The sequence below is a fragment of the Thamnophis elegans genome, chromosome 9, assembly GCF_009769535.1.
Source record: "Thamnophis elegans isolate rThaEle1 chromosome 9, rThaEle1.pri, whole genome shotgun sequence".
Lineage (NCBI taxonomy): Eukaryota > Metazoa > Chordata > Lepidosauria > Squamata > Colubridae > Thamnophis > Thamnophis elegans.
Genome location: NC_045549.1, coordinates 57,176,023 through 57,192,156, shown reverse-complemented (window position 1 = coordinate 57,192,156; position 16,134 = coordinate 57,176,023). Strand labels below are relative to the sequence as shown.

At 39.1% G+C, this 16,134-nt stretch overlaps 1 protein-coding gene across 2 annotated transcripts in view; it reads right to left on the bottom strand.

Annotated features, from left to right (window-relative positions):
* The window catches only part of RAB28 (RAB28, member RAS oncogene family), an 83,865-nt gene that overhangs the window by 61,069 nt on the left and 6,662 nt on the right, over positions 1-16,134 (bottom strand). For both annotated transcript variants that reach the window (XM_032223894.1, XM_032223893.1), the window contains exons 2-4: positions 12,165-12,261; positions 7,348-7,436; positions 730-859 (exon numbers count right to left, since the gene is read on the bottom strand). In XM_032223894.1, the coding sequence (XP_032079785.1) occupies positions 730-859; positions 7,348-7,436; positions 12,165-12,261 (316 nt within the window). The remainder of the gene's footprint in view (positions 1-729; positions 860-7,347; positions 7,437-12,164; positions 12,262-16,134) is intronic.

Sequence of the window (16,134 nt, the reverse complement as noted above, 5' to 3'; positions counted from 1 at the left end):
GCCATACTATCTGGTTGCTGATGAAGAAATATAATTTCTTGGTCTTCTATTGTGAAAATTCAATGAGCTATTTTCCTTGATCTGGTATCATCCTTCTGCAGACAAGGCCTTGCTTGCCACCGGAACTGATGTAAATGGTTCACCCCCATTCCCAAAAGTTAGCAAGGATTTTGAACTCAGTTGAGCTCAGTTGTAGTTGTAAGTCAAGTACTACCAAGTAATATGTTGACCATACAATTTTCATAAGAAAAGTGTATTATTTGTTACTTATTAACAAAGGTAGGAAAAAGTTAGGCACAATTTGTTGATCAGTCATGGATTAAATAGAGGGATTCCAAACAATAAAAAGCTATTTTTGTATTAAAAATAAAATAAGCAAAATAAATTGGCAAAACTTCCCAAATTTTATGGGTAATGTCATACTGATAATCACTGAAGCAAATTATTTCCATGAAGTGATATCCCCCATCAAACTAAACATTGTGATTGCTGTCATAACCCAGCACTCCCCATTTGGTCTAATGCATGAAATATTACATTTTACAGTTCTAAGACTGCCAAAATCAATGCACCATGGTGCCAGTAAAATGAAAGAGACCACACATGTACCAATGTCTGCAAAATTGGGGCTCACACCGCTACTGTAGACCTGTGAACAGACAGAATACTGCTGATCTGCATTTTAGGTAAATCAAAAGATTCTACTTAAATAACAATTTAACAACTTACTTTTATTGCCTACAAGGGCCACACGTGGTTGAGTTTCTGACTCTTCATTGACCTTCTTTACAACATTATGCCAATTTTCTAAATTTTCAAAGCTCTGATGGTTCGTAACATCATACACCAAAAGGATAGCCTGGAAAGAAAAAGCTTATGTGAAGAGAATACTAATGACAAAAAATCAGATAACTAAATTGCGTAAACTGCACAAGGGGAAAGATAACTTTCAAGTTCATGTATACCACACAGATATCAGCATATTCTATACAAAATCCAGTAATTGAAAAATTATACTGCTTTAAAAATGTTTTTTTCATTATTAATGTTGATAAAACAGCTGCAGTAAAAATATTTTTTAGTTTTGCTTATAGACTGCTTCAACTGTATAATACTGAGAATTTTATCTATGTATTAGATTACTACACCACTATAATCAAGCAATTTTTATTTGTATTTATTGAATTTTTTTGCTGCCCATCTAGCCACAAGGTGTCTTACAACATTAAAAGCAATAAAACCATAAAATATACATATAACTGATCATGATTAAAAAATAGATTATGACTAAAAGATGGAGAGGGAGAGAGCAAAATGTACAGGGAAAGGTTAGATCTACTATTGGTCTACCAAACCCCCTTGAGCGTGATATTCCCCAATTGGGGCCCCAAGACAACTGACTTAGTCAGATCTTTAGACCTTTACAGAAAGTGAGGAGGGTGGAAGCCAACCTCGCCTCAGAAAGCAAGATGTTCCAAAGGACAGGAACTGTGGCAGAGAAGACTCTTCTCGACCTAGAGAATTCCCTGGCCAACAGGGTCCACAACATGCCTCCTTGCCAGCACGTAGGGACTGGTGAAACAATTCCTCAAACAGCCTAGACCCATGCCATGTACAGGGCTTTAAAAGTGGTGTACAACAACATTCACAAATGTAAGTAACTATAAAATATGCACAACATAATACAACCATTACCAATTTTAAAAAGATCTTAAAGGAATATAAAATACATATATTTAAAAGTATTTTGGAAGAACTCCTCTTTAACTCAGATCCAGAACAACAATATCATGGTTAATCCAACTTCTTGGATAATAAATGAGAATAACTGAATTATTTATACCCTCACTGGCAGTTAAACTCAGTTTTAGCTTGTAGATTATCATAATCCCTTGATGGTGAACCTATGGTACGCGTGCCACAAGTGGCACACAGAGCCCTCTCTATGGGCACACGAACCATCACCCCAGCTCAGCTCCGCCATGCATGCCCGGGTGCCTCCTGCCAGCCAGCTGGTTTTTGGGTCTCTGCCACGCAGGATGCATGCAGGAGACACGCATGTGTGGGGGCGGGGCACAGATGGGGGAGCCCACGTGCATTATAATATTATTATAATTTCAATGGGGTTTGTCAGGGTATTTTTTATAGAATTTGCGAAGGAGTCGGTGTTGGGTATTGACCCATTCAGTCTTTGGGGGGGGGGGAATCTTTCCATGATATTAAGTACTGTACTTCTCTATGTCTACAGGTGTCTAAAATTTCTTTGACTTCAAAGTGCTGTTCTTTGGTGATATAGGAGATCACCTAATTATCCTATTGGTAAACGTAAGTGAAGGTACTGTTCTAGAACACCATTCGTACGTTCACAGCCTCCATTTATTTGAAGATGATGTGAGCATCATCCTTATGTGGTGCCCAGCAATTTCAGAAACTCTTGCCAAAACTGATCTGCACTCCGCAGTCCCAAAATGATTTGTTGAGAAGGGCCATGGAATCTGTATGTGTGTTGGGGTCCGGCAGCCTGCAAAGCTAGCAGCAGAGTCAGACAATGAGGAGGTTGGGAGGGGGGAACATGGGCCAGTCCTGGAGTCTGGGGAAGGCTCGGACGAGAGCTCTGCATTGGAGGCAGAAAGGGGGCCAAGGCCATCTGGTAGTGATGTGCTGCCTCCAGAGCCTCTGGAGCCTGACATCAGCAAGGCAGAAGAACTCTCTAAGTCTGGTCCCAGTGTACGCATGCGCACAGCTGCCAGAAGGCAAGAACAATTAAGACAAAACGGGCAACTCGGGAGAAGGCTTGGAGATGATTGGCCCTTCCCATAAGACATAAAAGATGAGCAAATGGACGTAAGCCTTTGCAGGAAGCAATTTGTTCATTCTGGTTGGTTCAAACTCTGAAGCTCTGCTTGACTCAGTGCTCCATTTGGCTTGCAAAATTGGCAATTAAGTCTCTGGCAGCGTTTCAAGGGATATAAAGATGGGTGCTTATCAGCATTACCCTGAAAGATTGTGGCAGAAATCTGTCAGATTCTTCACCGACTGTTTGGGAATCATTACAGGCTATGAATGACCATAATTCACAGCCATTTAGAGGGTTTTTGGAACTAAATGTGTGATTTATGCTTTATCAGGAAGCCTAGGTCAGAACAATGTGTTGTACAAATAGTTTGGCTAGCATATGTGCTGAAGGGATTTTAGGCTGTGGAATAAAGTGCACTTCTTGGAGAATAAATCAGTGACAACCCAAATTACCATTTTTCTGAAGTTTCCAGTAGTTCCACTATAAAGTCCATAGAGATGTCTTTCCAGGGGTCTTGGGATTTTGCCACTGGCTGCAGAAGGCAAAGGGGTTTTCCCTGGTCGTCCCTTGGCTGAGAAACAGATGGAGCAACTGGCAACGTAATTCTCAATGTCCTATTTCAAAGATGGCCACCAAATTGATGTTTTACTAAATGTAGGGTTTTCACGAACCCGAAATGCTGTTTTCGAGTAATGGCTGTGTTAAAGGATCAAAGTATGTTGGCTTTCAGGAACATATAATCTAGTCCAAAACCAAGGGAGACCATCCCACATAGTGCACTCTGATTGGTGGTTTTAAATCATTCATCTTTATTCAGAGCTTCTTTCACTGTCACCTGTAGGTCATTAGCTATCTGAAGGATTGATTGTTCTGATCAAAGGGGCAGAGAGGTGACTGGAGGGGATGATAGGGCTGACAATGTCAGTTCTGGAGCTATTGTATTGAGGTAGCCAGGAAAGGTCATCAGCTAGAAAGTCCCCCCCCCCCCCCAGGAAGATAGTGCAATATGAAATTAAATTGGTTGAATTATTAAGACGATCACATTTGTTTTGGGAATAATTAGGTGTTTTCAGAGCTTCTAGAGTCTTATGATCTGTCCAAACCTTGAAAGGGGCTTTACTACCTTCTAAAAAAAGTGTCCATGTGAGGAGAGCCCATAGTACAGTGTACACTTCTTTTTCCCAGACCGTCCACCTCCGCTCAGTCTCAGATAGCTTTCTAGAGGTGTAAGCACACAGCTGCAGGATCCTTTGCTTGTTTTTCTGGAGTAGGACATCCCCGACTGCCACATCATTAGTGCCGGCTTGAATGATAAATAGGACATTTGGGTCCGGGTGCTTCAGCACAGGTTCAGCTGTGAACAGTCACTTAAGTTTTTTGTATGCCACTTGGTCCATTTGAAAGGTTGGCTCAGTTTGGGTTTCTCCTCTCACTTGGTCTTTAAAAGGTTAATAATAGGTAGCGCTATTTGAAAAAATGACAGGATGAATTGTCAATAAAAGTTACAAACCCCAGGAAGCTTTGGAGTTGCTTCCGGGTGCACAAGGTCCACAATTCTAGCATGGCTCACGGGATCTATCGCAATCTCTTCATGGGAAATCCAGTAGCCCAAATAGTCTTTTCCTTGTGGAATTTGCACTTAAGAGAGGTTTGTGTATAACTGAGTGGCACAGAGTTTTTTCACTAGTTTCATGTGTTCCTCCAGGATTTCAGTGTAGATTAAAATATTGTCTAGATAAACTAGGATCACTTTGTATTTATCATGCAGGACCTCATTAATCAATTGCATGAAAACTGTGGGTGCCCCCCGTAGCCCAAAGGGTAGTATGCAGAACTAGAAACATCCCAGCAGGCAATTGAAGGCTGTTTTTCATTCATCTATCTCTTTGATGTGTACAGTAGTATGTCTCTCTTAAGTCTAATTTGGTGAAAACCCTTCTCTTGGCTAGATAGACAAGCATGTCTTTCAGCAGTAGAAACATGTAGAAGTTTTCAATCCAGATGGCATTTAGCCTACAGTAATCCATGCATAGGCAGAAACATTTTTTTCTCCCAAAACAGTACATGTGCTGCCATATGTTACTTTGCCGCTTGAATGAAACCCTGCGGAAGGTTCTTGTCTATAAAGGCTCAGAGTCCATTTAATTGTCTTGGGGTCATTGAGTACAATTTCAGCTTAGGCAGTTTGGCCTCGTATACTATTTCTATGGAGCAATCTGTGGAGCGATGAGGGTGAAGTCTATCCAAGTCCCTTTCACTGAAAACTTCCTGTAAGTCCTGGAGCACTACTGAAGCTCCTTCCCCTTTTGTTTTCTTAATGGGTGGCGCATGGAGCTCCAAGGTCAACTTTTCTTTCAGTCCTCATCTGGTCTCTGCCTGATTTTGAATATTCACCTCCTCCAATTTACAGAGGGGTTTCACTTTAATAGCTATGTTAAGTCCAGCACTATGAGTCTGTACATACTTGACACTACTATGAAACTAAGTTTTTCATGGGGCCCCATCTTCCTCTCTACAGATTCTATAACAAATGTCGTGGGGGGCACCCCTGTACTGAGCCATCTAGATGAAAAAATGTCACAGGGACCTTTAGTTCCTTGAGTCGTATCTCCAGTTTCTCCATTATGTCAGGGCTGACCAGGTACCTGGTGCAGCCTGAGTCAATAATGCAATTCAGTTTTCCTTTCGCCCCAGGAAAGTACACTTAATTCAACTGTGATTGTTACAGGTATGATAGGTGACTTATCAAGGGCTCATTTGTCCTGCAGTTGCTCTCCATTCCAAGATTGGGAAGCTTGATCAGAGTTGCCTTGCAACTGGGTGAATTCAATGACTTCTACTCCCTTAAGGGCCGGCTTAATGGCTTCATGGGATCTTTTGCTTCCGCACTGCGTGGGCCTGGACATTGGTCAGGGTGTTTGGCAGTTGGCTGCTCTATGGCACTCCTTGCCGCAGAGAAAGCAGCTGGAGGGCGGCAGCACAGGCTCTGTTGTCTCAGGTACCAAAAGCGTGCACATGCTTTTGGCACCCAAGGTGAAAAAGGTTTGCCATCACTGATCTAGATCATGGATATCCATAAAGTTGCTAGAAATACTGTTTTCATGAAAACAATATTCATCAAAAAACTAACATAAATCAGGGCATTTTATGGCTCCCTACTTTAAAATCTTAACAATTAATATGAGATTAAAATTGAATCAGACTATCAATCAAACAGTGCTTATCATTAAACGAAAGGTGGCTTAAGATAAACAAGTATTCTCTGTTCTCATCTTCAAATATCTGCCCAGCTGCTGGGCCTGCTGCACCTCCTGCTGCTGGCCTCGTGGGAATTCTTTGATTTCATGGCCGCACTGCTCTTGGCCGCCCTACTGGGCTGCTCCTGCCTGGCAAAGGGCAATTTGGCCCAGATCTATGACCTCCAGAGCACCTTGCCCATTATCGATTTCAGGCTGTGCCCCTCTGTCCTGCACAAGCTCCATGGTGACCCTGAAGCAGTACAGAAGATGGAGGGGGAGATTGCCCTGTCCTCCTTTGCACTCTAAAACCCCGTCTTCCCTGGCTGTCAAGCTCCCAGCCTGTACCCCTCTCACTGGAGCAAGACACGCAACTTAATGCTATTGGTATCTACGAAGGCCTCCCAGTGCAATGCCTTTTGGCAGTAATTCCAAAAAAGTATGTTTTGCACAAAAACAATATTGCATATCACCAAAAGTACACCTTACTTACAGTGAAGCATAGTGGGGTCAGTATTATGCTTCAGGGCTGTTTTTCTTCAGCTGGAACTGGGACTTTAGTCAATGTATCGGAAATTGTGTACAGTTCCAAATATCAGTTAATTTTGGCACAAAACCTTCAATTCTCTGCTAAAATGCTGAAGATGAGGAAGAATGTACCTTTCAACATGACAACAACCTAAAGATATTTCCAAATCAACGGAAGAAGTCTCCTGAAAACTCCAGAGGTCGAAAAACGGATCTACGGACAAACCAGAAGCCATCATTCGTGAACTTCCGGGTTCCCCGTAGGTTCATTTTTTGCCCTCCAGAGGCTTCAAGGAAGCTCCTGAAGCCTCCAGAGGGCCTCCGGGGGCGACTGTTTTCGCCTTCTCCAGGCTCCTAGAAAGTCTCTGGAGCCTGGGGAGGGCAAAAAAAATGTGCCAAAAGCCGGAGGTGCATGCGCGCGGGGGGGCACACGTGCATGTGTGCTGGGTCGCACGCATAGCATTATGGTGTGGCACGCCCGCGCAAGACCCCCCTGCACTCCCCCTCTTTTGGCATGGGAACCAAAAAAGGTCATCACTGATATAGACCAAGCAACATCTGTTTCAGAGAGCTATTAGGGATTCATCTCATTCATAAAAAAGTACTGTTCTAGCACTGCCCAAAGTAACCCTTGATCTGCAAAATGAATGTTCAAATAAATTTCATTTATATATTCACATTTTCATATTCAGTTAAAGTTGTGTTGTAAATTATTATTTTTTAAATAAACATTCTAGGAAAACCAACAGTAAGAAACTATGGTAGTTTATACTTCTTTAACCATACCTGTGCACCATAGATATATTTGTCTAACATCTTGCTTCCTATTGTTTGGCCTCCAATATCCCATACATGAAGAGTAACATTTATATTTCCTGGAAAACGGAAAAGGGAAACAAAAAGTTGATGTATAAGGCATAGCTGAGTTACAGAATCAAATATAAATAATCTTTACAATTCAGTATTGAAACTCTATACAATATACCTATATGCGTTCATCACTAATTTTATTGTTTTGTAAAAGGTAAGTAAGATTAGCAACAAGCTTTTTTACTGCACACATGGTTGGCTGTAATATATCAAATTTCAAAGAATGCTGAAATTCATTAAGAGGTGTCACTTGTTTTTTAAGCAGCAGTTTGTACATAATACACTGACAAATTGTTTTTACACAGAATGGCAATTTGAAATGCAGATTTATTTGGCTGCCCAGCTAATATTTTCTAAGCCATGAAACTAAAATAAAATATTGAAATACAAAATGATATTTAAAACATTTTAAATGTTATAAAGTGAAACATAAAATTTTGCTCAAGATGAAAAGCTCTGGTAGTGCTGTCCTGACATATATCTACTCATAACCCTCCCTTAAATCAATGTTACTTACTTCCAAAGAAAAGTACAGTATTGCAGTCTTAATAACCCAAATTATCAAACACAGGTTGCATCACAGAACTAGTTTATTAGTTTAAAAGATGAGCTACTTAAGATGGCAGATGGCAGATGGCAGTATCTTTATTAAGTTCCCAAGGAAGGGGGGGGGGGGTGTTGCATTCTACAGCAAAGCCCTTCAGATGCCACCAGATGCAGTGACCCTTCTCAGCATCCATGCTTCCTCTTCACTGCATCTGGTGGCAGTCTGAAAGGCAGGACCAGCACAATATCCACAGAAGACAATTATTCTGTTATTCCCAAATGATTATGGCCATTTAAACTGGGCAAAAAAATGGATTAGCAGCTACATTTAGGTTCTTAAAATTGTCAGGCATAAAATAAATGCTCTAAAACTGTTAACTACTTCATCTTAAAGAAATCCCACCTCTTTAGATGGTAATGTGATTAAAGGCACGGTATGCCATACAAACAAAAAAACAACAGCTCATGGAGCACATTCACCCTCTACCAATGGTACAGTAATAAATGCACTGGGGGTTCTAGGAAGGATTCAGCCTGCCTAACAATACATTGGTTATGGAGGGGGGGGGGATCCTGAGGCGGGATGGCAATTTACACTCTGTCTCAGCCATATCACATGTTTTTTCTGCAGTGCTTTAGAAACAAAAAAAAACACACCAAATTGGCAGGAATAAAGTATATTTTGGATACAAGCCTATAAACAAAATGTAATGTAATTTTGCTAGTTACTATGTCACAAATTATTATTTTCACCATTTGTTAATAGCCATCCAGCAAATATTCATGGGTAAAAATCTTTCCCTTTGTTAGTAATGCAATCCAAAAAAAAAGATATAAGTGTGCATGTTATCAAGAGAACCTTTTTTCACTTTCCTCCACAGCAATTTTTCCTGTTGATGAAAAATGAAAAAGAAAGCCTTTTTTATATTAAGAGAAAAAAAGTTGCACAAACTTTTCTTTGCAATTTCATCATTATCTGTTAAGTATTTACACCTGATCAAACAACGTGACACACACACACACACACACACACCATGCACATTTAAATGTATTGTTTTCTCAATTGTTTTTGAAAATTAACAAGCTGAAATCAGTGAAGTTTAATTTGGCTGCCTTTTATAGCAGTTAAAAATCTGCTATATACCATAGAATCTTCAGATTCTCATCGCTCTACCTCCTTCTCTATTTCAAATTTGGAACAGCAGTACCAGAAGCATTCGAATATCATTCTGCCATTTTGGAACTGTTCCAGGCACAAAATGTGCCCATTACTAGCTTGAAATGTTTTGTACACCACTACTGTTTATATCTTTCACACTGAGCAACCTAATACAGATAGGTGGAATTTAAACAAAGTAATATTTTTCCCATTATACTGATCTACATCAATCCACTCCCCTCAAAAGCCCCAATCAGGTACATATTTCAATAGCAATATAGTCTTGCTGTTGAATGTACAGTACCACCCTCAAAGGAGAGTAAAGGAGGCTTTTAGTCACATGAAGAAAATGACTTTTGAGACTGAACTGTATCTAACACAAATGCATAACAAAACTTACTAATTTATTAACTTTAAAAAACAGTGATTTCATTTCATTCACCTTTGCAAATTTTCAAAAAATAAACATTTATATGAACTATCCAATATTATTTGTATAATAAACTTCTCATTTTGATGTTAATATGGTAATTAAGCTCATATTTGTTTCAAATCTTTAGTGGAACTAACGAAAAAGGGGGTTCACAATAAGCAACTTGGTTCGTTAATTTTTTTTGTATAAATTTGCTGCAAGGAAACAATTTAGTCCTTCGAGAAGAGGGTGGCCAGACAAATGAGCCCTACATTTCTAGCTGCAGAAGAAAGTGGATTAATTTTAATATTGCTAAATGCCGATATACAAAATCATCAATATTTCACCCATGTCTCTAAGTAAATATAGTACCTTACAACATTTCTGATGTAAGGCATGTAGACATTCATGCCAATGGGCAAACGTTTCCCCATGGGTAAATAGACAAGGGTGCTAAATAAATAAATCGGAGATTTCCGGTTGTACTTCCGGTGCCTTTGGAAGCCTGATCAGCGAGCTCTGCGGTCAGCTCTGGCCTCTCTCTGTTGGAGGGTCCAAATTTGGACCATAGCCACCCTGAAAGGGTCGTGAAGTAAACAGGGACTGCCTGGCAGGTAGAGGAGAGCCGCATCTCTCCTCCCTGACTTGGAAAGCCCCCTCATCTAAAGACGAGGAACAGTGGCAGCCAAAATGGCCACCATGAAGCCAGGGATAGCCTGAATACCCAAGACTGTGCTGGAGTGGAGAAAGTAGATGGAGTGTGATCTGGGTGAGAAGATATTTTTTTGATTGGAAGTTGTCCCCAGAAATCCAAGGGAAAAGTATATTTAAAGCTATTTGTTGAAGCGGCGACCGGGCACACAAAAAAAAATCAGAGAATTAAAGGAGGAAAAAATCTGTTTTTTATGTGATAAATAGAAACTTGGTTCTCAAATTTAAAAGATGTGATATTGAGAACAATTTAAAACGCTGGAATTAAAATCCCAAATTTCTTTTTACCAAAAAGAAATTACCTAATTATTGGATTTATAATTTAAAAATAATTGAAATTGGAACAGTCAACAATATTGCAAAGAAGCTGAAGCATCCATCTGAAGCACTTCATCATCTGCTGATGAAAAGGGAAATATGCAAGCTTGGAAATAACTATTCAAAAAAACTGAAAATATTTATTGGACACAGATCTACTCTAAGACCACTAGAAATGTGATTATTAACTAAGGACTTCGGTTAAGAGCCCCTGAACATCACTGATTATTATTGAATATATAAGGTAATTTGAAGAGGCGTGGATAACCTCCTGATGAATTTAAATTGTTGGACTGACTATTGATGGGACATTTAAAATTGTGACTTCAAAGTTTGGATTTTTGAATTAATGAATTCTGGACAGTGGACTAAAAAGAGATTGGGCATTGGTTTTACCTGGGACGGCCATTCTCTGGGCAGCGGAGATAGCATCCAGGAATAGTTTAACTGTCTGTTATCCAATCGGACTGAGTCTGCAATCTTTAATGTTACGCCTCCTCTGGTAGCTCTTCCCAGCTTTTGACGAATGTGTCACTGCAGACAGACGTGTGATGATGAAAAAATGTCTCCTATTGGACCCAGGCCTGGTCACCACCCAGAGAACAGGCGTCTCAGATAAGACCAACACCCATTCTCCATTGTTGGTGGAGATAACATCCAGGAATGGGGCATATCAAAGCCTGTCCTCACGGGTGGGTCATTGTCTGGGCCAAAGTCCCCTGGCTTGTGTGAACCTGTTGCAAAACCCACCTAGCAAAGGCAGCGTCCACCGATGCATAGCTACTCAATTTATAATGGCGGATAAATGGGGACAGAAAAGCCCACGTGGCGGCTTGACAGACCTCTTCCAATGAAGCCTGTGTTGCCCATGTTGCTCCCTCCTGGTGGAGTGAGCAGTGATAAAATAGAATAACAGAGTTGGAAGGGACCTTAGAGATCTTCTAGTCCAACCTCCTGCCTAGATAGGAAACCCTATACCGTTTCAGACAAATGGTTATCCAACCATTGATATGTCTTGGTGGTGGTATAGACTGCAATTTGTAGGTTTTTGCTATGCAGGCTCGTATCCAATGACCCAGAGAAATTGCCGGCTGAAAGGAGATGAACAAGGCTTATGTGCGACGTAACGAAGATATCCTTTTACTAAGGTGAGAAAAGTACAAGCCCATGCATTATTAATTCAGCTGTGCTTTGTTTGTTTTATGCTAACACCCACAATAATAACAGCAAGATTTTCATGTGAGACTGCAAGGAGAATTTGTTTAAGTTGTTTCAAGTTCTACTTTTCCTGAATTTACATATTCATGCTCCAAATCAAAGATATAATAATCTCAAATAGTATGTGCAAAACATAAAATAGTGCAACGATACAAATGTATTTAGCAATGAACTTTGTTAGTGGAATCATAGAATCATAGGGCTGGAAGAGACCTTGGAGGTCTTCTAGTCCAACTCCCAGCCCAAGATACAGGTTCTTATTCCATTAAAGTTTTATTCACATTCTTGAACTATTAAATTGTATTATGCTCTCCTGAACACTTAACTCTTACTCCTGTTTTTATATAGTGTATTCTAATTTCATCTTACCTGGGAGTGTTATTCTTTTCAAAAAGAAGTCAAGTCCTATGGTTTGCTTGTATTGCTTTCCAAAAGAATCGTGAACAAAACGAGTAGCTAAGGAGGTCTAAAAAGAAAATTATATCTAATTCAGAAGCAATGAACAAAAAATCCAAATTTAAACTCTATTATTTCTAATATTTTATTTCTTTTACTTACGGTAATAAAGCAATTTTGTAATACTGCAAAAACTTTACCCATCATCACAGTTCTTAGGATCACATCAAATATTAACTAATCAATTAACTAATTACTAACAATAAATAAAAAATATTGCAATGCGGAATATTACACAAAGGAATTGCCACCTCCTGAAGCTTGACTGAAATATACTGGCTAAGTGGAATAAGGAAGAGAGGGGAATGCATACCTGTTCTTCATTCTTTTTAACACTGCCTGTGGAACATGAAAGAAAGCAATGAGTGCCATTGCTGAAAAGAGGTTAGATCACTTTCAGCAACAATCCTTCTCACCATTCTTTCTTTTTAAAAAAGAAACTCTCTGAAAACAACATGGAGTTGGACTAAATTTGAACTGTATCTCACTTTCAGGTCAAAAGGTATTTACCGTATTTTTTGGAGTATAAGACACACCTTTTCCCTCAAAAAAGAGGCTGAAAATCTGGGTGCATCTTATACACTGAATACAGCATCTTTTTGCCTCCTGAAACCCCGCCTCCTTAACCAAAATGGCCATGAATAGCCTTTAGGAGGCTTCCAGAGTGCTCCTGGGCCATTTTTTGCTCGTTTTTGGGCCCACCCGCACCCCCAGGAACACTCTACAAGCCTTCTAAAGACTATGCATGCCTTTAAAAAAAACAGGCCCGTTTTTGCAAAAAAAAGAAGTGTTTTTGGGAGGTTTGTAGAATGCAAAAACTTTTTTTTTAATTTGCCTCTTCAAAATCTTGGTGCATCTTATACTCCAGTGTGTCTTATACTCTGAAAAATACAGTATTTTAGATTTTTTTAAAATCTAAAAATCCCACATTTATTATTATTATTATAAATTGAAAGCAGCGAACATACCTAATACTCATTATATTTTTCCCTTAATAACAACCCTGTAGAATTCGACCAAAAGTTCTGCAGCTGGAGCCTCACATGAACTTTGTCTGACAAATCAATGCTGAGATCCTTTTTGGTTCAGAACATCCCAGGAAGGGGGGGTTGAAGAAGGGGCAGCATCTCATCAGACCCAGAGGGAGTACAATAGGTCCCTCATAGGTCAGAGATTTGCTCTCTGAATCGGTGTCGGGTGGCAGCATGGCAACATGGCTGCACAAGAAGCTGACTTCAGGCCAACTGAACAGTAGCGTGCAGGAGACGAGATGAAAGCCTGGTAAGAAGATCTAATTAACCCACAGTCATAAATCAGAATTTGGAAAAGGCAAAGAACCTTGACAGCATAAATAATATTGATGGACAAATCGGGATTTGGGCGAAAAGAAAGAAGGGGGGAAATGGAGGGTTGAATCACTAGCCCAAAAGAGCCATTTGCTTTAAACAATTTAGACAGAAAGGAGAAAGCAGAAAAGTGACAAACCCATTCAAACACAAACTTTAAATTTGGATTTGGACTTGAAAAGGTACTGTTTTTAAAAGAAATTGGGAGGATGAAACGGAATCCAAAACATACCAAGGAGATTTCCTTCATTCGAGTTTCTTCTAACATATCTTAAGCAACTCCAATTAATGAGAAGTAGAATGTAATGGGGGAAGGGGAATCAAGAAAAAAAGCACGATTTTCTCACTGATAACCTCATCTTGCCTGAGCGTGGCAAATGGAATGCAAAACTCTGAGCAGGAAGTTTTAATTAACCAATTGCCATAAATCAGAATTTGGAAAAGCAGGAGGCAAGAGAAACATACCGGAGATTTGCTGTATTCAAGTTTGTTCCAATTAATATATTTTGAGCAACTATAACCAACGAGAGGTGGAAGGTAACAAGGGAAAAAATAATAATAGAATTAAGAACCGGGAAAATATGAAGCTTGTTTTTTTTTTCCGAAGAGAGAACAAAAGATCAAGATGGCTCCCGCTTCTCTTCTTCTTCACATTACCTGAATTAACTAAATTTAAGGTGGACTAGAACTCTGAAATAACTGTATAACTAACTGCAATTTTGGAACTGGACATTAAGGTAACAAGGGGGGGGCGATAAAATCAAGAGCTGGGAAAGTACCAAGTTTTTTTTCAGGATCTTTTTTTGGGGGGGGCAAAGGAAGAACAAAGGATCAAGATGGCTTCTGCCTCTCTTCCTCTCTACATCAGCTGAACTAGCTAAATTTAAGGTGGACTAGAACTCTGAAATAAGAACTGTATAACTAACTGTAATTTTGGAACTGAACATTATGGAAAGATGGGAATTTGAAGAACTACATAAATCATTAAAATCAAGTCTAAATAGAATTTTGAAGTTAGATATTGAGGAGAAGCAAGAAGTGAAGGAAGAAGTGAAGGAAGAAGAGGGGGTAATGAAGGGGTAGAAATGGTGGAAAATAAAAAGCAGACACAAAACTTCATTGGGTTTGACACTGGTATAGGGAAAATTGAAAAGGTGGGCTGTATCCCAACAAAAAGAAATAAAAAGCAGACAAAAGATCTCACTGAGTTTGACAGTGGCATAGGGAAAACTGAAGAGGGGGGTTAAGCCCCAACAAAGGGAAATACAAAAGATTTAACTGGGTTTGACAGTGGCTTGGGGAAAATTGAAGAGGGTGGACAGGTCAAAACAAAGAAAAGAGAGAAGACAGGAATAGAGAAGTTGGACAAAAGACTTACTAGGAAAAAATAAGACAGTTGGAAATTGTTATATGTGAATTATTAAGCTGAGATATGTGGTTTACTCCTATATATAATAATAAAACTGAGTTGCTAACTGATTGAATATGATAATGGAAAGATAATTAAATAAAGGTTAAAATATATGGAATATGGACAAATATGAAACTGTTATGTGGAGAATATAAAGTAGAGGTATGTGATTCACTTTTATACATGATAATTAAACTGCTAATTGATTGAATATGACAATGGAAGGACAATTAAGTATAGGTTAAAATAAATATGGATGTATATAGAACTCCTAACATGATGAACAAAGTGAGTACCACTTGTTATTCTATATAGATTGATGGAATTGTAATGAACATTGAACAGTAAGGATTAAGACAATTAAGGGTAAGCTAAGTCAAGATATGGAAAACGGAGAGGGAACATGAAATATACTTACAATGGGAAATTATTGAGATTATAAAGACAGAACTACAAATTTGGGGCGTGTAAGGATGCATAACTATATAAATATAATGATGAGAATAGCTGGGAATCGTAACCAGGTCTACATCTCAGCCAAAAATAGGCTGGGGGTAGTGTTTAAAAATACAATTACTATATATGTATACTTTTTTTTCTTTTAAAAAAAGAGGAAGATATATGTTAAAATTAAATATGTATATTGAAAAGGAATTATAAATACCATTAACATAAAATGGAGCTCACTCAGAGGCTGAAATACACCAAGTAAATGAGATGAAGAGTGTGAAGTAGAGGAGAGAGGGAAGGAGAGGGATAGGAGAGAGGGCAGAGAGAGGAGAGGAGGAGAGAAAAGAAGAATGGAAAGGGGAGAGAGAAGAAGGAGAGAGGAAGGGGAAGTAGAGAAGGACGACCGAAGGAAGAAAGGAGGTAGGGAGGAGAAGGAGAGAGGGAGAAGAAAGTGATGGATAGGGTACAAATATGGTATAAGGAGAGCAGAAGAGCCAATAATTGTTTCTGGGAGTTGATGGTAAGACAAATTGATGTAAACATTTAACAATATAATATGATGTTGGTTACGTAATAGTATACATGTGGTTATTTGTTATGAAAATGAAAAAATAAAAAACTTTATATATGAAATAACAACCCTGTGAGATAAGTTAGATTGAGAGAGAGGAACTGG